Consider the following 24550-nt stretch of genomic DNA (forward strand, 5'->3'; position numbering starts at 1 on the left):
ATTTTATTGATTTTAGTATTAATAAGAAATTAATACACCATTAAAGTCAGGGCAGATGCATTATTATATCAACGAAATAAATTTTTAAAGTAACAAACAAAGTATGGCTCTAGCATAATAGCGAATAACTTTTGTAAAAGGGCTAGACTAATTTGGTTGAAATTTTGTGTGTAAATTTCAGCGTACTTTGACAGCGTATTTAAGGAAAAAGAATACCTTTTAGAAAATCTATCAACAACAAATTGCACGAACCATTTGAACCCTGTATTATATACAAATCTCTTCCATTTCTTCGAGCATTATACAACATAAACAAAAAACAAGGCTATGTTTACGACACCACTGTACGATCGTTTTTTCTTCCACATCAAGGGGAGGCGCGTTAAAACAATGTACTGAAACATACTGGAATCACAGCCGTTAGCTTTTATGGGAATATGAGATAGCTATTTCGCGAGTATCATGTTTCGTTGGTTTAATGTTATTTTATACTTTATATTAATTTGGACGTTATGGTGTGGTAATTAGGGATATATTTGATTGCTTGCAAGGTGATTGAAAGTGAAGGTCTGGACTACTTCAAGTTGGGAGACTTTATGTCCACTGCTAATTCATAGTAACCAAAATGTGTACCTAACTATTATTCTTTAAAAAGTCGTCTGATTAAATGATTTGCCTTCATAATTGTTAAATTCTTAAAAAACTAAACTTTGACATATAAAAGCACTTATTTTTTATTACATTTTATGAGAACGTAAAGTATGCACATAAAAAAACACGATATAATGAAAATGTGATCTTCTTGTAACATCGCGTGTTCACAGCCTCAGAGGTTCAATTATAATAATTTATATGGGCCATGTTCGAGTAATTCACACTCTCATAAATATTAATATGCATCGCGGAAGTCATGAAAAGCGTTGTTTGGACGGCCGGTAATTATTTTTTCGTTACAGTTGCATTGTACAGCGGGGAGGCCGGGGCAAGATGGCCGGGTGCTTTTAAAAGATAAATTGTGAGTAAATATTGGTTAATTGAGCCTGTATTTTCACGGCGATACCCGCGCTATTGGAGGGAACGTGTTTGCGCTGCGATTTCGGAGGGAGATAAAATTTTACGATAGGTACCTATCTACTTGTTATGAAATTATGCGAATTTAGGTTGTTCGTTTGTGTTTGTTTTAAATTTATGGGCGATTGGAGAAGTTATATTAACTAAAATTTTGTTCTAGATAAGACTTATAACAAATCGAAACAAAAATGTCTATAAAATTATGCGCAGAATTTTATACAAGTTATTAAAAAAAAAATTATAATTATGATAACAGTCTACTCCGATATTGATATCCTCAATAATAACGTTAGCCTTGTGGATAATTAAGATTTTAATATTAATTGGGGAAATTCTACGTTATTTTTTCCTTTGTGCCAGATATAACAGATTTCTAACTTGTTGTCAATTGACAATTCCCCAGTAATGCCTAATTTTATTAAAGGTTTAGGATAAATTATTGTGAAATCGTGAACATATGTTTTCAAAATACATAGATGCTAGTCTTGTTGTCTCTATCTTATACGCTATAAATACGGAAAAAATGAGCAAGTTTCCCATATCGATTTATGAGTCCAATTCTCCTCAGTACCCCCAACACTCATGATTACTGATCATGTGATCAATTGTTTTTTCCTTGTTTCAGAAGATTACACAGTGGACGATTCGTTCTGGAATGAAGAAAACCCAATTGGTACGTGCTTAGCCGTTCGTAGCCAATATAAAAACCATTATTGTAGATAGTTTTCGAATATAAATATATAGATTAAGTAGCATTTATGAACTACTGGGTTTTATTTATTATTTTCTATTTAAGCTAAAATAGATCAATACGAGAAGAGATTTTTTTCACCTTTGCTTACGGATGATTGGATTTAGATAATGTTAAGAATACAATTGTCCGTAAGGAAACCGATAGACCTTTTTTAAACAGATACTCGTACCGACATTATATTTTACATAAAAGGTAGAGTTACATAACATACTTTGACAATTGCTTCGTAGTCGTTTGTAGTTATCAGACAATAGATCATGACGTATCTATTTTTAAGCTATTGCATAGCTTTTATCTCAGACTTTGAGCGCGGCGACCGAATGTAAAAATTCCGTAACGAAAAAACCTAACACCCCCCACTCCAGCCGGCACAGCGATGCGATGCTATGCAATAGCTTTACCGCGGCAGTCCTCGAGTGCCACACGTATTTTTTATATTAATCTTACTGAGAGACATAATCAATTACGATTCATATTTTAATATGCTTTCATCACGGTTTATTTCACATACAATTCGATAGTAAACTCCTACTACTTTATCTTTTATTTCATACTTTTCTGGACACAACAATAGGAGGGTCCATAGAGCAGCGTCGCGAAGCAATTGTTGCGCGAAGCAGCTGGCGTTGTGGGGACCCGGTTATTGACAAGATACTAATCTAAATACCCAATTTAACTTAACCTGTTTATCAACTCAGGTGTTAAAACATTGCAAACAGATAGTAAGAAGTTCATTTTCATTTATACTATTAGTATGGAATATGGATAGATCTAGGTAGTAGAAGTTGGAAGTTTCTAGAGTGAAGCGACCCTTGTCATGCTAACTTGCTTTACTTAGTGCAGTCTGTAGTTAAAATTGTTGACGTCGCTCTTCAGTAACAGATTACACTTCAAGACATAATTATAGAACAATCGTGTAGAAAAATAAACGAAATATTAATACTATATTAATACGAAATATTATTATTTATTGACGAAATAATTATACCTACTAACAGTCCTAAATTTTCAATAGGTAATGTTAATTGATAAAAGTAACAGTCATGTTTTTGAAACTCGTCGTTAAGCGCTTATTCTACGTGGTCTTTATTACCTTATAATACTTACACCATAGGTACTATCACAGATAAAATATACTACATACTAATAAATCAAGGTACAGAAACCAACATTTCCGAATTAGCCTAATATCGTCAGTATTCCAATGCACTGTACCGTTGCATGTACACATGATTGCATCCTAGTCAAAGACTTGTGTGCAGTGTTCCTACTGTAGGTACGTTCCGAAAATATACCGTAAGGTTTTCCATTGATTTTCCAGACCTGGATTTCAGTGAGTGGCCAAAGCTTGAATTCTGGGATTGAGAGTTTACTAGGCCTTTGTAGATGTACTTGTATTGAGAAATTAGAGCGAATTTCTATGGCTTCATGGTTTTGGGAAAACTTATTGATGTATTTCATGAGAATTTCGCAAAAAAATTGTACGATATTGACGATACTGTGCCAAGTCAAGTGACCTGAATAAGTTCTCATTAATTTCTTACTATAAAAAAGTTACGTTATGTGATACGTAACTTTTTTATAGTAAGAAATTAATGAGAACAGTCAATTCATGTTTTTATTTTTCAGAATCTGTAACTCAACTTTAAATATAATTGAAAATAAACTTATTATAAAACGCAGTTGTCTAGTCTACTAATTGTCCTTCTTGTTGTTTTTATCAAACTTTAATAATATTTTTCAATGCTCTGTTTTTCATTAACAGTTTAAAAAATTTTGTCTGTAACTTTGCATAGCTATCGTCTATAATAATTTCATTTTCAATAATAACTTTATTCATTTTATTATCACAAAATCTAAATGCACACATCGTTTTGTCAATTCAAGAGTTCGCTACAAAGAGTTTTATGTAAAAATAAATCCTTCACAATTTAAAACATAGTAACAACAAATTGGTAAACAGTAGCGCAGTGCGAAGTCAAGGCAATTTGGCTTATTTTATTTCCGATGTGGCAACTAAGTTGGCCTCAAGTGCAGTTTTATTTTCGCTACACTTGTGACATAAATTGCGGGACACACGTACGATTGACACGTTTTATTGTTTGCTATGTTTGTTGTTCGTAAAAGTTGCGAATAATGATCTTACAGTTTTGAGGATTTATCGTTCGATATATGTATTTTGTTTTCGAGGACTAGAGAACGATAAAATATACACGAACTGTGTTTGTGTGAAGTACTTTATTTTGGTAACGTACTTATATTTTTTAAAATAATTTCATGTCGGTAAATAACTGTTTCAAGTCATAAATTGTTAAAGTATCAAAATCACATCGCACAACATCTCGGGCTAAAATAAACGAAGGTTTACTGATGACGAAAACAAAATAATTATGCCAAAGATAGTACTTGAGGTATATCAATGATTACTATTAATTTACAAGAGCTAATAATACACCCAATTATGCCGCATTACAGAGTAACCAGGCCTCCTGACATACGCACGCAAAACCATAATAATGTTTCTGATTAATCCGCCCGTACTAAAATCACGTCGCCACATCAAAGCGAACGCCGTGGCCGCCCTGTCTAGCCGGTTCGCGGCGGTTTGAACCGGTCTGAACCGGTTTGAACTGCCCGTAACCAGCCTGATCCAGTACGCGTCACACGAGAGCGCCGTGTGACAATCATGGGCGGTTTGAAAATTCGTTTTGAAAATTTTCTGCTGTAATAAATACTATTTGTTTATTTCTTATGTAATATAAACTATTTATTTACATCAGCACATTCCTCAATATTATGTTGAGAACGGATTGCTAGTTGTAGGCACGAAAATAAAAAGAATGTGTCATATAAATTGAATTAAATAGTTATTAATAGTCGAATTAAGAAAATCCACACACATTAACTATTGTAGCATGTAGCATACATATAATAAAATACACATAAATGAGAACCTGAAAACACAACAGTACTTTTCGAGCCGGTAAATATACGAACAGCATGTTGCTCTACCAGTTACAAGCACATAATAAAACGCAATAGCGAATAATTTTCTAACACATTTAATTCCTCGTTGGAACCGGAGGTTATTGCAAATACAAATTTCTAAAACCGCACACAGGTTAACCGCTGCTTAGCAACAGCGAAATGGATTAATTAAAACTCTCAATTATAGAATCATGTGGACAAAACGTTAATATGCATATTTTCGTCTATGTCTGTAAAATATCAAATAAGGTGACACCACATATAACTCGAGAAAGGCTGAAAGTAATGATTTTGGGTTTATCTCCGTTTGCAATAACATATTATGTACATAAAAAACTTACAAAAATAAATAAATAAAAACATGTACACGGTACGTCGTACGTGAATTAATGTGTCTTTAAATGTACTATGTCAATGTTGTAGGTACAATAAATACAAGATTTTTACGAGATCTTTCCATAATATGAATATTACGAGTAGCCTAAAGTTGAAAGTAGACCTAGAGATTTGCAGAAAACTTTCCGGAAGGTAGTTTTGGTATTGAATTGCTTTATTTCAATCAGTTTTCAACTGTAACACCACAAAAAATCGCTACACATTTGCACAACACACTACAACATTTTCTAACTCCAAAGGTCTATTTTTATACCGTAATTTCATTGCAACAACCCTCCATTACTACAATTTAGTATGAGCTCACACAAATTGAGTTGACAGACTTAAATAAGGTTCTGAAAAAGCTACAAAAGCGGACTCGAGAAATCCCGAGTCCCGTACATCATAGGAAGTAATAAAACGCTGTACCGGAGATGTATTTAAAAAATTTGACGGTATTTTTACGCCTCTTTTAGCGGACAGTCTATCCGCGGCTAATGGTTAAAAAGAATATCTTTTTGGAACAAAATTTACACTTATTTTGTACTGACATTGTTAACTCTCTTTTTGCTTTCCTTTTTTGATTTAATAGCTCTACCACAGACTAATAATAATATACTACGTGCTCTACGTAACTTTATTTGTGCCATTTGTTATGTGGAGTGGCTGTTTTCCGTATATATATAGATGAACAATTCACTATAATAAAATAAAACTTTCACATATTATATCTTCTATATAATATAGATTGTTTCAACAAACATGAGCTGATACAGCGCTCCAATGCGATGCACATATCCATAAGCTCTGCGACATAGAAAATCAGCATCCCTATTCTATAATCAGACATTTGTCCCGTGCATAACATCTTGTTACTGTATTTGCATGTAAACGCATTGGCGATGTAAATTCCGCACGAGGTTCGGGACGTGCCTCGGTGCCTAATCGATTTCAAAACGATCGAGCTTACGGAATAAGTTTGCAAACGATTCTTTGAACAATATTTATGTGTGATACGAATATAATTGATACGTAATGTGGAAGTACTTTTTCGGACTGCAATGGCGGGATAGAGCCATTTTGAATCTTGAGTTAATGTTTTAATGCAAAACAAACGTATGTTTTTACTTTTATTACGTTTTTGGAGCCTGTGGGAATTTATTTTTCTATTTAGTTTATAAAAAAATTATAGTTACGAGAATTTAGAGCGACCGTAAGTGATGCAAAAATATATAAACTATATAATATATAAATAATATATAAATAATATATATAATAAAATAATATATATATAATAATATAATATAATATATAAACTGCAAATTGCACAACATGATGTCTGTTTTTTATACCTCATCACATTTATAGGTAATACAAGATTTCGTTAATAGTATATTAAATTTAATGTACAGCAAAAGCAAAGTAAAATAACTGTTTCATAAAAGTCCAACGTAGCAAAACGTAATTACAAAATAAATACTCCGCTTCGAAATCGTTAAAATAAAATAAACCAAGACCCACTCCATTCAATCGATGCACAAAGGAGCGAAAAGGTACAGTCGCGTCGAGCGTCTCATAAAACGTCACAGGTATGTAACGTACAGTCGCTGACAGTCAGCGATGCGTGCTGCCCGCGGAGCGTGAAGCGCGGGCATGCGTGACATTACGAGCGCGAATGTACGGCACTTGTGTGTGTGTACGCTCGCGCGGAGAAGCCCTGATTTCATTTTTTTATTTCATTGAGGGGCGTGAGCGCGGTGGATGCAAGCGTGCTGGGTTTTGCGTGCGATTCATTTTATGTGCATGTACCATGATTTTGAGCTTCTAATGTAAATGAATGGGTTATCAGTTAGAGAGAAATATCAGTTATGTTTTTTAGAAATTATTATATTGAAAACAGACTTTAGTACATCATCATTTTATGTCTGGGCTTGGTCTGGATAATAGGAGTAGACAACGTAAATGGAATTTAAATAAAACAGTTGCTTTTTAGCATGTTATTCTGACACTGAAACCTTCAAAAACTGGCAGTCAAATTTTAAATCAATCACAGTTGCTGTTAAAATAAATACCTACGCGATACATTATATACACATATAACGATGAAACAAAGCTGAAATTTAAAAACGAAAATTGTCATCCGAATTTCGTAGCTGTAGTTGACAGCGTATTTCTTGACAAAGTTTAATTTAAAATAACATAGTTGACGGCGCGCCGAGCATGCAAACGACGTCCACATTTAGTGTGGGGTGTATGCGCAATGCGGTGTGGGTCCCTGGCTCCAGCGTAATTGCACTGTTGCTTCGTTTGGAGAGTGACGCGACAGTGTTAGCAGGGATGGACAGCTCAGATTTATAGCTGGTTATTACTGATTTAATTTGGAATTATGTGCCTAATTTTATGGTGTAAATTTGGTTAGGTAATCAGATTATACGAAGGTAACACTAGGAAGATTACTTGACTTAATGATAAGAAGTATCGTTGCCAAACGAAGCGTCCTTTAAGTTATTGGGAATCTACAATATTTAAATACAAAGTATTATTAACAATTTCAAAGATTATTCATATCTTTATTGTATTTTATCATGTAATACTCGATGAACGTTTAATATTTATTCGTATTATTATCTGAAACGTGTATTTTTTTTCACAAACACAATTTTTATATGCCGCAGAATAACCCCACGGTAAAAAGCGCCCCACAGTGCGCGTAGAGCTCACAAGTCGATTTATATTCACTAAACAAGCCTCGTATTACAGGGCGCGATTGAAAATCAGCTGCCGTGCCTAACGAACGTGGCTATTGGGGAATTAAAATGTACTACAAGTTGTGTTCGCGACTGTACTTTAGAGTTAAATGATTAATTATTATTTTGTTAGCGAAGTTGATGAAAATGTTAGTGCTCGTGGCGTAGTGTGATGTGGTGATTTATTAATTGAGTGAAGGCTGTATTATATTTTATTTATTTAGTAATTGATGCGATGTTTTTGGAATTCAATAAATGTAGAAGATTAGACAAAGTGTTTTATTTTTCATGACTCTCTCAATTATTATTAGTTCTTTTTTACATAATTTTTCTCTATTTTACACAATTTACAAGGTAGCATGAAAAAGAGAGTTTTCAGGTATAATTATTACATTTTTGGTGCTTATAATCGTTGCAGTAGAGAAAGAAACAATAATTTACATCAAAAGTACAATACAAACATATTGTAATAACAACGTAACACAGTAAATAAAAATAGTGTAAGCATTCAGTACTAAGAACAAACCCACACCCTACAACGTAATACAAATGATAAATCGCACACAGAAGCTATATCACAATTTTGTTGACACACTAACACTCTCTGATGCTTGCCGTCCATTAAAGTAAAAAACCGTTAAGACGCAATATCCAGTATCTTATGCTGGGCTCACCCCGGGAATTGAACTCATAACCGTTTGAGATGCTTTACGGTTCGCTCTCAACGCGGCTTTATTGCAGTTGCTTTACCCACTGTGCGGTGAGCGTTGCAAGTTTGATATATGCTGGTGAAGCAAAAAATTAATCATTAGTTATATAAATGACTAGCTTTCCGCCTGCGGCTTCGCCCGCGTTTTCAAAAAAAACCCGCATAGTTCCCGTTCCCGTGGGATTTCCGGGATAAAACCTAGCCTATGTCACTCAGAAATGATGTAGCTTTCCAACAGTGAAAGAATTTTTCAAATCTGCCAAGTAGTTTCGGAGCCTATTCAATTCATACAAACAAACAAACAAACAAAAAATCAAACCTTTCCTCTTTATAATATTTGTATAGATGTATTGATGTAAAGATGTATAGATTAGATTAATAATAATTGGTGTTTTAGTGGTGATAAAGATGTTGAGATAAATAGGGTAAATAGTTGTTGTGTAAAGTGTGGGTAGCCATTATTAATTTTGTTATTAGAAAGATTGTGCTAAGGAAAGATTAATTATTATTATCAATTTATATGCGAGTAAAAAATTTATTGGTTGAAAAGAACATTGATAATGTTTAGGTAAATTCAACAATATCGAAGTCAGTCATGTTGATATTCCATCGAAAACTGAATTTTTTGAACCAATTTTTTCAGAAAATATGGCGAGTAGTTGTTATTTCTCTTTTTAGTGAAATTTGATTCCCACATAACGTCAATATAGCAGAAAATTTCATAAGGAATTTATTCACTGTCTTCATTTCAATTGTAAAGGTTCTGTTATACAAATTGAATAAGGCAATAGCTTCAATATTGTCTTGTACTACTATAATATAATATGAATACTCAGCATACATATTCGCATTTACAAGGTCGAAATAATAACCGCAGTCTGTTTCAAGTTGTAGTATCGGATCTATAATATCATAATATTCAGCATGTATAATATATTATTTTGTGAAGGACAAAATACAGTACGAGTATTATTTCAAGCGTATCATCTGGTTTTATATCGAGTATCGAGATATCGAGGTAGAGTATCGACCTTTACGGGGCTAAACCATAAGGTGACAGAAGATAACATTGCTACGCTTCCTTGGTACATTGGCGTAGTTAGTAGAGCTGACTGGTCCCGGGTTCGATTCCCAGTAGGAACTTTAAAAAAATAACTGGATACCTCTACCGACTCTTCCGTAAAGATAAATTATCAGTGAAAGTTATCTACCTTGTTATACCTATGGATAAATGATTATTGAAACAATTCAAATGCATGCCACGTACCCCACTAAGGGAAACGGGCTTATTCTTTTCTGGCACTGTGTTTTACGGCGATATCGCGTCGATATCACATCGCACAGTGCGTTCGACCAACAAAGTGTTTACTTTTGACTTTACGGATTAAACCTTTTTTATGTGACCTCAGTCGCAACTCCGAGATTACCGCAGTAAAAGTTTTGTAAATTGTGGTCTCAGCGATTTGACGTTTTTATGAGTTAATTGAGAGATTGCGGGTACTTTGAAATTAATACGCGTTGCAAAAGTTAATATATTGTAATGGGTTAAGCGAATGCAAAAATTTATGTTTTCGGAGTTTAAATTTAGTATCAATTATGTATGGTCGTCGACGTAATTTAATTTAATAAGAACTTAAATATATCTACATTTCAAGACAAATACTAGAAATGGAATAAAAATAAATACAGCTCTATTATCTTGTAAAAATAAAATTGAATTCAACTGTTTCCATGTATTTCTGATATTTATCACGCAAACACATTTATAAATTCACACGTACGTCTCCTATATCATACGTTTTATCATAAATTCAACAACAAACACTTTACTTTAAACAAATTCCAGCAAAATATTAAGGAACAAACATAAAGCCATCGCTTCGGATATCCTTACATTCCAAAGCGAGCATAATAGCGCACGGCCATAAAACGCCGCTAAAGTATCATAAAATAAAACCGCCCTAACTGCCAACCCAATTTTCGCAACAATACGGCATGTAGCATGGAAATTTATAAATATGCCCGTCTCTCGTGGCCCATATCGCTAAACGCGGTGCATGCATAATGCACACGTCATCTGCGATATGCCTCGGGCAATGTGTGGTGGTAGTACTAGCGGGTACGATAAGCGGTAGCGGATTGAAGTTTAGTGGCAGTGAGAGCGGGTAAGCGGCAGCGGACTGGAGTTGATAGTGTGGGCTAGCTTGTACGGGCTGCTTGCCTACTTTATGGGTTTGTTTACGGAAGAGGAACTATAAATTTGTAAAAGAGATTGGGAGTTTTGTGAAATTATTGTAGTTAAATGCGTTTTTGTTTTGGAACTTTTGTTTTTAAATCTAATGCTTGACAATGATTATCGGTCTACTTATTTATTTTTATAAATTACTAGCGGTCCGCCCCGGTTTCGCCCGTGGTACATATTTCGCAATAAAAGGTAGCCTATTTTCTTTCTCAGAGTCTAAAGATTATCTGTGCCAAATTTCTTCAAAATCGGTCCAGTAGTTTATGCGTGAAAACCATACATACATAATTAAAAACCTTTCCTCTTTATAATATTAGTATAGATATCCATATTTGAAGTTAAGTAAAGTTTATTTCATCATAAAACGCACATACATATACATTTTTAAAAATCTTAATATTTGCACTCTTACTTAGAAAGCGACGATGTTAACACTGATTTTTTTTTTGCAGCAATCCATAAGCTAAATTTTTTATTCATCTTTTTTGCACAGTGTGCCTTGTTAACCTGAATATAGTATTCTTTCTTCGTTATGTCTAAAAGAAATGTCAAGGTGCATTTACTTTCTCTCTTCACAGTTCGCGTACGTTGCATATGACCTCGAAAAGCAAGTGCATAGATTTAACTAGACCTTCAATTTTTATGCTTATAATATGACAAATTAATGGACTTTGAACTCTACATCTAACTAAAACACGATGCTACTTAGTAATCGGCGACGATAATTACAATTTTGAGGTTTCGTTCTGCTTAAATTAAGAGGTAGTTCGGTGGAAGAATTTCTAATAATAATAATTTATGTCTCTTGGTTAGTGCTTTGGTTGGACACTCGGTCGTTCAAGGGAATTATAATGAATGCAGCTTTGAGCATTGTGATTTCCTATTGTTTTCATTTTCATGAAAAAGCAAAAAATTTACTTAAGTACCTACCTTTATTTACCAGTGTCGTTTAGTTTTCGACAGAAAGCGATATGGAAAATTTGCTAAAATATTTTAAATGTTATTCATAGTTTCTCTTCCAGTAGATCGTAATTTGAAGGCTTAAAGTATAATTATGGCTAGGTTTCAACGCTTATTTTCTGTCTCTTTAAAGTAAAACTTGTACGGCGATTATTCGTTTTCTAATCGCTGTCAATCGCAACCGACACCAACGTCTCACAGCTTTTAGTCCCACGTTAGTTCTGGCCTCAGTCTAGAAAGCGCCACTCCATATGTTTTATGAATCAAGATATTTTATATCATTGTACATTTCCTGAAATAAAACACTGAAATGAATGTTGTTTGAATTTTTATTCCGAGCTGGAAGATGTTGCAACACTTTTTGCTTTTTGCTCTGTTTGTTATCATCTGTTATGATATTAGTCTCTGGGGTTAGAATTTTCTGAAGCAAGCGAGCGACGTGGTTTTATTATGCAATTTTTTTATGTCACACGTGACAAATATGCTGTCTGAACTGCGGAGTTGATTACAAAACACTATATACGGTAATTGGTATCTTTGTATTTCAGGTGCTTTTCTACATAAATGTTATGAATGTTAATAGCTGTCTAACTGTTAATTAGTTAAGTTATCGATTACCAAACATAAATTCAAGCTAAAATTTTATAAATTCACGATTTTAGAAATGAATTTCCAAACTAATTGAAATAATTTTGGAAATACGTTTATGAGAGTGAATAATTTTCTCACAACTATTAAATCCTTGATTGAAATCATTGTACGTGACCTTTTATCACCTAATCATTACCCCATTACTGCTAATTAATGATAATTTAATGACAATCAATTAGACATGCACAGTAGTTTACATAGTCAATAATATTTGCATATTACTGTGTTGATTTACGGTAAGGCAAGCTGCGATCCTGTATGCAAGTTTTTAGTTGAGACTTAATTGTTTATTGGAAAAATAATTAAAAATTTTAATTATTTTATCTTTAGCTAATTTTAAAATGTGTCGGAGTGCACTCCCTAAAATATTGTGTAGATAAAAAATATTTGTATGTGAATCAAAATAAATTACCAAAATATAATTCTGTTTCATTTTAAACTTTATCAAAACACCATCTTTATGGAAACAATTGTTCATATCATATTGCTATCCTGCGCTTTCATGTGCGGTAACGTGGTATTGTCACGCGAACAATCAGCCAATCAACAATGTGAAAAGGCGGGTCCACACAGAGCGAGCAACCTCGCTAACCATGCAGGCCGGTCAGTGTAGACGTGGCTTGGCTTGAAGCGCTTGAGCCACCGCTTTCCTCGGCCGAGTCACGACCACAGAGAGCTAAAAGCCTCGCGAAGCAATTGCTGAGTGAAGCAGCTTGGTCATTGTGGACGTAGGTACTTTAAGCAACGGCACACGCGCTTTACCGAACGAGCCACGTTCACATAGGCTAAGCACCCCGCGCGGTAAATGCTTCGCGAGGCTGCTCGCTCTGTGTGAACCCGCCTAATGGACAAGGGTGGATACCATCCACCTGTGCATGAAACAAAACCCAACGATTAATAATAAAAATAAATACATCGTTTCCGCTACCGCGTTGTTTGTGATGTGCCATTTGTAATGTTTTTGTACGTTGGTAGGAATTTGTTTTGATTCAATTCTTTTGTAGATATAAGGTACTGTAAGGTGGGGGTTGTAGACGTAAAGTATCTTTGCATTATCTGTACTAGTAAAAGGCATAAAATTTAAAGCTAAAAATATGGTATTCTGTCACTACTGTTGTTTACAAACTTTTTTTACATAAAAATAAGAAAGGATCTCTATAACACAATAAAAGTTGATGAAAAAAGTATCAGTTAATAAAAAAATATACAGCTACCTAATAAATTTGAAAAGTTATTTAGTAACATGATTCAAATCCATTTATTCCTTCCTGTTTATGAGACTTACTGTTATAGTAATTCAACTCTATTCAATTCACAATTCTCTGACTCTACATTAGGTCTGCAGCATAACAAAAACCGCATTCATTAACCGTCGCTTCTAAAAACAAAAACAATAGTTGTATAAATTAATATTTCTACCGATTCGCCAAACAATCGCGGTGTAATTAATCAAACGATCCATCAAGCGCTGACGCTGCAGCGACTATATTCATTGTAATTTTGACGTCCTTAGGTAAAACGACCAGTTTCACTTGACCTCCCCTGCCCCTCCATTGTCATACAATTTTGAATAGAACGGGGTTCGTGTACGGTCTCCTACGGCTCTATGTAAACTGGTTAGTACATGGATGTGTTTTTGACGCTTGCAGCGCTGTAATATGATAATTAAATTATATACGTGTTTGCTTTACTTTGTATCTACGTATTTAATATTCCTTTGATGATACGCAAAATTTCTGTGAGAAAAAATTGGCTTATTTTATGTTGGGATGCTGTGTCGCTTATATCTTCATTAGGGACACAATTTTTGTCTAGCTTATTTTACTAACATAAACTCTCGTAAACTTTGCGTGATACTCAAGCGAAAGAACAAAGTTTACAACAATGTTTCAGTTAGTGGCTTTGCTTTTAATTATAATTGTGTGAAACATGTAAATTTTTGAAGTGAAACTTCTTTATCGGGGCTGGAAAAAAATTTAGTGTAACGCGTTTACGCGTGACATTTTTCCGTTACACGCCATCTTTTTCTTATCCCTACCACGCGGATTTGTGTAAAGTTGCATATAGTAAATTATTTTTTGAAAAAGTATAAGGCCATAAAGAAGTTTCACTTCTCTTCTTCTTCGTGTGTACTAGTACACGCACACATTTTTTTTGTATGACAGAACGTACTAAAAGGACACCTCGTATGGAGATAGACTGCAATAATTAGACAAGCTAGTTTCCTACAAATGAAGACGCGACAACCACACATGACACAACCAATCTCTCATTAAAAATATAATTGGCGAAGATGCGAATGCGCGCTCATGTTCATATTTCACTTTAATACAAATGTTTCGTTTTTAAAACAAATACACGTGTGTTATTCAGGTTAATATTGTCGCGCCCCAGTTTCTGTGTGAGAGCTATCGTGGTTTTCATTAAAATGCAATCTAGAACAACACTAATTTATTTAATTTGATTTACATGTAAAAATGTGGATGCTGCTTGGCATTGGTTAGAGCAGGTTTTGTCACTCTCGTAATCAAAATGTATATATCTCGTAATTTATGAAAGAAATTAAAGGTTTTATGACACATTTGAAAAGCTATTTATTTGTAATGCTATTCAGGTCGACGAAAACAAGCTAGAATCACAAGCCTTGGTGGTGATTCAAATTATTAATTAAGAAAACTATCTCCACCTACTATAGATTTCTTCATAATCTTTATATTGCTATTTGTCTAAAAAGAGAAAATAGCCTGAGTTGGCATGTAATAGCAATTAATATATAACCTTCTTTTCATCTAATATAGTTCACCCAAATTTTATCCAATCTAAATGAGATCATGGTTACTTTCTTTTTTATAACATTTATTGCGAATAACTCCCAGATATAGGTAAGGAGGTCACTTGAAATTAAATTAGGTCATGAAATTACACGGCTCTCGTTCACCCAGTGACGTCTGCTTATCGATAAATAAATTATAGATATCTGTCGATGACAAGCAAAAATCAAGGCGCAGAATTTGGCAATGAACTTATCAATGGCAGCTCCAATAATTAATTAATATGATTGACAGATTCGGGATCCTTGAGATTAATAATAATATTCAATTATGAACGCATAAGCTGGGGGTAGATGGAGGGTAGACGGGTTCGGTAATTGTGTGTACAATGATTTAATATTCATTATAGCAATTGGATCTATATATTTTTATGAACGCTATTTAGCTTTACTATACTTTGTGTATATAAGTAGGTAAAAGATGTAAGTTTTATAGAGATGGAGCTTAACCTTGCAAGTATTTTTAAATAGTGTCTTTCTGTTACGCTTTTACGGCTAATTCACAACGCCGATTTGGGTGAAATTTTGAATGGATATAGTCTTTAAAACACATACCTACATGTTCATCGTAACTATGTAATTTTCAATCTGTCTTTCAATTTGATCCAAAGAGATATTGGTAATAACAATATATTCCTGTTTCACTCATCTTCTTTATTTTTATAAAAATGTCACAATTACCAAATCAGTATAAACACTCATTCAATCACTAGGAATCAATTTAAGAAGATTCAGAGTTGGGCAAACACTCGTAAAATCATTCGGGCACCAAAGACAATTGAATGGCGTCCACTTGATGTTGGCACGGAATTACTAATGCCCAACCTCGTTAACGATGTAAACATGGCTCCAATAGGGAGTTATTTATTTTACAATCCTAGTGGTATGGGTTTTGTAATTATAACCTTGGCTTCTCTAATTGAAAAAAAAAAGACGGGTTGCACTCCGGGAGTGCCGGCAGAAGTGAAAACTTGATTATTAACGTTGAGGATGTTTGATATCCATCCGTCTTACGCTTTTTCTATCAGGTCACGTGTCCTGACGCGAGTTTAAGATTTTATACCCATTACAGAAAAAGTGCTCAACGCCGCTAAAGAAGTTTTCACTTCAAAAAAAATTAAGACAGTTTTTGCTAGAAAAGAAGGTAAGAGCCAATATATTGCACGTAATAAAAGTTGAAACTATCGTAATATTTGTGTCGTAATGCTCGTTAAATTAATCATAGATTTCGTGGAAGAGATTATTATCAATTAGAATCCAGACGGTATAATTTGTTGCCAACAGATTATTAGAAATAAAAATAAGTTTATCCTAAAAAGATTAAAGAGTATCCAAATATAAACCTCAATAATTAGAAGGCCAACAGACAGCTAAGAATTATCATCAAACTCAGAAACAAAAATATTACTTTACAATTTATTTTCTCAAATAAAACGGGAACATTAACTTCCATTTATATGCCTGTTTTATTCAAAAAACGTGCACCACACACAGCCATTTTAGCGCCAATCATTAAAAATAAATATTTCACCAAGCCTTGCAGAGCGAAGCAGTGTATTTGAAACATGACAATGGGCTATTGAAAAATAGGCTCCGTTCACAGATAGCGCTAATGAGAGCATGAGATCGCTCAAACCTCCCTAGGCCGTGTTCACATTGTAGTAACCAATTGGAGCATGATACAAATTCAGTTCGAACTACGGAATGACAATGCAGTTCTGTTATAGAAAATTATATATTTGATAAATATGACGTTGGCGCCCAACGTAATGTATTGAGAATATAGTGTTGGATTTGGCTGATCTTTATCGAGTTATCAAAGATTTTTACACAATTTGCGCTCGTGTTATTCAATTGGGTGTCGGGTGAGAAAGGTCAAACCGTTTCAAGATAAATTAATAAAATTTCAAGGAAATGTTCGGTGTGAATACTAAGAAGAGGGTTTCGGAAATCTGTTGGATAACTTTGCCCGTATGATTATGGCGTTTAAAACGAAATCTTTTATCGGACGTGTGGGTCGTAATTGTGTTGAACGTAACAAGATTTTATCTTATTTATTGCGAACTGCGGGTTGTTCTTTATTTAAAATGTTTATATACATAACTCCGCTCGCCCTGATTATGTACGCATCATTTGACCTAAAATACACCAAACATAAAAATGTACTCTATAGCTTTCTGCTCGTGAAAATAAAAATTGCGTTTTAATATGACACAAAAAAAGCAAAACTAATTCCATGTGACAATCATGATAGAGTCGATATAGGTAACATAAAAAAAGCTTAACAGTAAATGAAAATAAGCAATGGTAGAGTGGTTTTTTAGAGAAACTAATCGAAATAATAATCACAAAACCTACTCTTCCTCTCAAGATCTCACAGTAAATGTAATTCTCACGACTCTTCCATCTAACGTCGCCATTTCATGTAAGTGTCATTGTTCAGTTATAGGCCATCGTAAAGAGGTTTCCATTTTAAACTGGCCTTCATTACAGCAGCTTATTGCAAGTGCATTTTCGTAAGGTATCCTATTCATGCGATGGTAGTGAATAGAACCAGAACTTGATGTGGTCTTAAATTGAGATTATTTTGATGGGACATATTACATACTTTATGAAGGTATTGTACTTGTGAATCTATGTAAAGTACAGTAATATAAGTCGAACTGAATAAAGGAATGAATTATTTTATGAAGTTTCATTTTATTTTATTTTACAAATAAGATTTTGATGCCTCCTTTTATACAGCTAACACTTATCCTTTACCTAAGGGGTCGCCTGGTAGAGATCACTCTGAAGTGATAAGGCCGCCCCATTATACATATTATAGCTGTATGAGATTGTTATTTGCTTTTCTAATTTATAAAAATATGTCTAATAAAGTGTTATAAATAAATAAATGGCTTAAAGATTTGACAGGAAAATCTAGGACATACTGAAATTATATGTCCAAAAGTACTTATTTTATATATTTTTACAAATCTAAAAGGATTTAATATTTGTAAAATTGATTATAGGAAGCAGGAAGAATTAATTGGTAGTTTGTAGAGTTATAGCGAAACTTTCAATTAAAATAGAAGATAACTTCTTGACATTTCTCGAAATATGGATGCCTCATGTGATCAAATTGTATTTGAAGTTACCAAATACGTTATTAGGTGTGAGTACACGATACATGATAAATTATGAAAATATACATTAAGATTCACGCGAAGGGAATCAAGTTACCTCTGCATTCGGATCAAAAGCTGAGTACAAAATTGAATACATTATAATAATTTGTGGCAGGATCAAGGGGTAAACACAATTTGCGTCGGCTGCGTCCCAATAAGAGCCTTATTGAAATTTTCACAGTATTTGCCGTTGACAAATGCAATTAATCAAAGTCTTTACCAAAAAATCTTTATAAATTGCTTCGGTTGAGTGGCGTTTGCAAATATTTTTTTAACTTCGTGTAGAGAAGGTTTTTTTCAATGGGAGCAAAATAATCTATTTTTCTTACTAATTTATTCTTGTATATTAAGTACATAATTATTCGATCGAATGTTTGTAACTACCTACGCTTCGAAGTGTTTTTCCTCTGTCACACAAAATTTACTCAATGAATGTAAATGTAACGCGCACATTGTAGTTCATTGAAATGTTACATTTTTTAGGCCTAACCTCGCATTTTTTAGAGGACACAATTTTGTTTTTTTTATATGTAGGGGGGGTCAGTGTGAAGCTAAAACCAAGTTTGTGGGGTCGCCACCCTTGTCCCACGGCCGCCATCTTGAAAATAGCGGTTGGAATGGTTTTTACGACATATCTCTTAAACTATTTATTTGATAAAAAAATATCGTTCAAATTATTTGTTGCAAATTAAATTCTCTACAACTTTGGTCCAGTAACTTTTTGTCGTAGAACTATAAATAAAAAAGTTATGAGCGAAAATGTTCAGAAATTAGAGATGTTTATATTTTTCAATAAAACTTTTTTTTATAATTTTACGAAGAAATGATATTAGACCATTTTTGTAGATTGTTTTTCGAGGAACAACTTTCATATACAACATTTTTTCATTACGTCAATAGCTAAGGTTTTACAGCGCTCAGAAGTGAGTACTATTTTTCAGTAGGAACTATACATAATATATTGGCTATTGGCTCTTTTCCCAGACTCCACAACAATGGAAGCACACTGCAGAACATTTCAGCCCAGCTTTTCGACGTAAAAAAAAACGCGCTTCCAGACTCTATATCTCCTGGGTGGTGGGGAAAAGATTCAATAATTAATTATTAATAATATTGCAAATTTAATTATTAAAAATATTGCAAAATTAATTATTAAAAATATTATAATAACAAAAAAAAATTACTGATGACAAATTATTATTTACACACATAATATAAGTATACTGTATAGATACTGTACTGAAAATTAGTCCTCACTTCGGAGCGCTGTAAAACCTTAGCTATTTACTTAATGACAAAATGTTGTACATAAAAGTTGTTCCTCGAAAAACAATCTACAAAAATGGTCTGATATCATTTCTTCGTAAAATTATAAAAAAAAAGTTTTATTGAAAAATATAAATATCTCTAATTTCTGAACATTTTCGCTTATAACTTTTTTATTTATAGTTCTACGACAAAAAGTTACTGAACCAAAGTTGTAGAGAATTTAATTTGCAACAAATAATGTTACTCAATGTTTTTCATCAAATAAATAGTTTTAGAGATATATCGTAAAAACCATATCAACCGCTATTTTCAAGATGGCGGCCGTGGGACAAGGGTGGCGACCCCACAAACTTGGTGATAGCTTCATACTGACCCCCCCTACACATCAAAAAAATAAAATTGCGTCCTCTAAAAAATGATACCCCAAATGTAACTTTTCAATGGAGTATTGATTAAATCTGGAATGACGTCATTCTATTACATAAACAAGTCACTTTATCGGGATATGTTTAAGGTTAAGTAAAACTGATGTGATAGTTCACAGTCTCGTATAAAATTAAATATCTATTCACGTAACTCTATATTATTAATTTGACTTTAGTCTTTTATCATAGGTCTACTACATATCCGCGCGCGGCTTCGCCCGCTTTGTAGAAAACTTAACAAATTATATACTGAAACCTTCCTCAAGAACTATCTATTAAAAAAACCTATCAAAATTCGTTGCGTAGTTTTACAGATTACAGCATACCTAGGGACGGACATACAGCAGCTTTATTTTGTACTATGTATCTAGTGAAGACACAATATCGTACGATACTCGGTACTTGCTATTTTCATTGAATCTATTCCTGGATACTTAACTATTTCTTCAACGTTGAATGTCAAAGGATTTCTACGCTTGGTCAACGATAGAGTTAAGAACTTCGCTGGAAAATGTAATTGGTATAGCAATTGACATTTACAATTGTACAAGTCGTATTTACAATCGTACTAAATATAGAAGGGATATTATTAGACTTTAGATTTGTGTAGTTATTTAGAAATGTATCTATGAAATAGATTAGAAAATCGGTTTCGTTGTCAAAATTATTAATTTAAAATCGAATGAATCAATAAAAGTAGTACTTACCTATAATTGAATATGCAACAATAATTTTACTTTTACCCAAAACTAAATAATGCTCTCTACCCATATATACATTTATTTTGTAATACATTTAAATTCTTAAATTACACTGCAATTAGCTATCAGCAGCAAGAATCTTTTCTACTCCAAATAAACGGTATTCCTTTAATATCATACTGTTTATATTGTCATTACGGATACCCAAAATCGAGCCTTGTTTCAGAAGAAGTGGAGCGGCTGTTACGCGAATACACCCAGAATCAGGAGTTGGTCCGAAACATTGGTGCCCACTACTACCAGATCATCTACCCGGTACAGCTGCGGCATCACGAGAAGATGGGCATCTCGACGCGGGAGGTGAATACGCCGAAGGTCAGTAAACTCCGTAGTTTACAGTAGTCAGTATAGTAGTTTAAGGCTCCTCCTAGACAGACGTCGACCCAAGTAGACCACATCGCTGCTTTCCATCAGGTGGGATTGTGGTCAAACTTCAAACTGTAGATCCTTTAGACTATTTATTTAGCTCACCATCGCTTATGGGAGGCCCGTGTCCCAGCAGTATTATTCTGCATAAGGGAAACATAATGCGCTTATGATGATGATGATGACTTAGACCATTTATTTAGCTGACGATCGCTTATGGAAGCATGATGATGATGATGATTTAGTGGACCAGCTGTTAAACTATAACGCTGAAGAAAGTAAACTGTTCTAGAATCATCGGTCGTATAAGATAGTCGGTCCATTTACCCCTATGAGCTCCATTCCATTTATCTCTATGGTTTTCTCTATAGTTCTCTTTAAATTGGGCAATAGTGGCAAACTCGATTGATTTTTCCCACCTGCAAATAAGATATGTGACAGATCTCAAATGAGCGCAATTACACTTCCAACTCCATTGTGATTATAATCATATGGAACCAACAAAATTTACGTGTTCCCTAAAGCATGAGGATGTTCGCTTTACGTGCTCTCTAAAGCATGAAATCTTCCTGCAGCCATTTGAAAATTCCCAACAAACACATTTTGCGTGAATAAAATAAACTACAAGCCCAGCATCAAAGCGTCTCATAACAGCGGGCTAGGTACAAGTCAGATGGACGGTTCTCAAAGAAAATTCTCCCCGCGACATTTCTCGCTGACGCTACACTGGTGATTAATGTCGTCCCACTTCGAGCGACACCGGAGTTTTTCTATTAGCGAAACTTTCCGTCTTAGTACTTTTTGTTTTGTATTAGTCAATGTCGGAATTAACGGCCGTGACGTCACGAGGTGTTGGCGTAACGCGTGAGACGTGATTGGCTAGTTTTTATGGTGATAAACAAGCGTAGGCGTTTGTGCAGCTAGTTTTTATGAGAGCATATTGAAAGGGTAATTTTTCATGATATATAAATATGTAAACTAAGCAAGGCTTATAAATTCTTCTCTTAGTTTTCGGCTAGACTAAACTAAAATATAAAGGATCAGCTGGTTCTCAAATATTTTTTATGTAGAGACAAAAATAATTGATAGCGTGCATAGAGTCATTTCATGTTTCGCAGTGTATTTGATTTAATGAGAATTAATATTTGACCTGTTCCTTTCGTAACAGTCATATTAAAAAGTATACTAAGCTAATAAGCGTCAATTGAAAAATAACAAAATATTATCCTTTAAACATATAATTTGCCAATTTTATAGGTTTTATACATGAAATACTTAGACATTGTTAACCATCAAGTTTCATCAACAAACAAACGAACAAACACAATCCCTTTGTAATACCAATGATATGCGCAGCTGGAAAATATTCATAATTTTCAAATTCAGCTTTACGCACCTACTCGAGACTCCCGTAATCAAGCCACTTGAAGTTTTGATTGCTTCCAAAATCTTGTTGTTTGAGACGGTGTAAACAATCTTGTGATCGACGACAAACAGCCGAGAATTGCTTAAATATTTAATTTAAAACTCATTATAATAATTCTGAATATTTTCATTATAATATCGCCGAGAATGGATGACGTGTTTATTAAGGAACTAGATGTTAATACTAATTTCGTTTGCTTGGAGATTTTTGGAATTCACTGAATTGTTTTCTGATATTTATGATAAAGATTGAATTTTATTAATATCCTGTATTTGATTCTACGCGCTTAAAAATAAACATGATATGAAATGAGGTCTAAAAATAGACAATATATTGTATAATTTTAATACCTTTCAGACTCAATGAGCTATAGGGAAATCTATTTTGACTTTGCGTAATGTTTTATTTTCATTATAGACGCAGCTCTTAATTAGCTACAAGCGTAGTATATCTTATTAAACACTTATAATTACATATAACCTGTAAAAGGCGCGCAGGGAGGGAGAATCGAGATCTTTTAAGAGTTTAAACAAGTTTCCAACTAAGTTAAATTGGCTTTGGAAGGAATATTTTGCGTGTTAAACTGCTCAAGAGATGAACGTTAAGGCGTAGTTGGAGACTTAAAGCGTATTTCGTAGTTCTTGTGACGGTTTTGATGATTAAGGCTGCATTTGCAAACACGCAAATGTTAAATGTTGTTTAATTTTTTTCTTCTAGATATATTTTGAAGTGATACTTCTTTAGGTGCGTTGAAGACAAGAATACAATTTCAAGGTCGCTTCATTGCAATACCGTCACATCATGGAGTAAGGATTTTGATAGCTTTTAATCATGCCAAAGAGCGTAAGTTGATAACTAAATTATGGTAACGTTTTAACGTTATAACGATTATCATGTTAAGAATAGACTAAAACATAAAACTCTTACCTCTCAAATACTGTTTATAGAGATATACGCTAGAGACGAAATGTTCTAAAAAAATATAGTTAGGTATATTATGTCTTTCTTGGAAAATGAGCAATGTTCCTGCACAAATTGGGTCATGTCTCGCAGGGCCAGTACCATAATCTCTTACCCTTCCTGCTGCTCGGAAAATCCTACACTTCAAACACCGACTAATTAGTTTAAAAAAGAATTACAACTGTTCCCTTTTCAGTGTATAAATCAATGCCTGATTACATACAAACAGCTCAATTCGACGATTTGAAACTCGTTTCATACATAAAGGTTTTTTATTGGAGTGAGTGTGTACTAAGAAGTATTTTGTCGTAAATTTTCAGACGCTTTATATTTAAGCTCTAAATAATATGGAACAAATAATGACGTCACATTCTTTAATTCTTTTTATTGGAACCTTTGAATTGATGCCAAATTGAAGCGTCAGAGGGTCACTTACTTATAATAGCTGTGTTTTACCTGAAAATAAAACACATATTAAATACTTACCTATATTTGAAGCTTACTTCATTGAGAAGGTACCTAGCTTTTTCCGCCTATTTTTCCCTCTCTTTCCGTTGTATATATGCTATCTCTCTCGCACACCTCTCCACCAGGTGGCGGGGCGCACGATAATGTCGGGCGCTGGATGTTTTTCATTGAGTCGAAATCCACAACAGGTGGACGTTAAGTGTAAGCTTCAAATATAGGTAAGTATTTAATATGTGTTTTATTTTCAGGTAAAACACAGCTATTAAACACTTGACCGTAATTTGAAGCTTACTTCATTGAGACCTGTTTGTTACCCACCTGGTGTACAATATATGGACGCCAATGTGAATTTGAATACATAAGTAATTACTTATTTCT

General features: G+C 33.8%; 1 protein-coding gene across 1 annotated transcript in view; it reads left to right on the plus strand.

Annotated features, from left to right (window-relative positions):
* Positions 1-1110: 1110 nt before the first annotated feature.
* The window catches only part of mmd (disintegrin and metalloproteinase domain-containing protein mind-meld), a gene marked incomplete at its 5' end in the record, with an annotated part of 164051 nt that continues 140611 nt past the window's right edge, over positions 1111-24550 (plus strand). The window contains 3 exons of the mRNA XM_089698538.1: positions 1111-1123; positions 1697-1744; positions 21119-21267. Of these exons, the coding sequence (XP_089554664.1) occupies positions 1111-1123; positions 1697-1744; positions 21119-21267 (210 nt within the window). The remainder of the gene's footprint in view (positions 1124-1696; positions 1745-21118; positions 21268-24550) is intronic.

Source organism: Colias philodice, chromosome 9 (assembly GCF_061535455.1).
Source record: "Colias philodice isolate Cphi_HAF_F1 chromosome 9, ilColPhil1 Martin Lab GWU primary, whole genome shotgun sequence".
Lineage (NCBI taxonomy): Eukaryota > Metazoa > Arthropoda > Insecta > Lepidoptera > Pieridae > Colias > Colias philodice.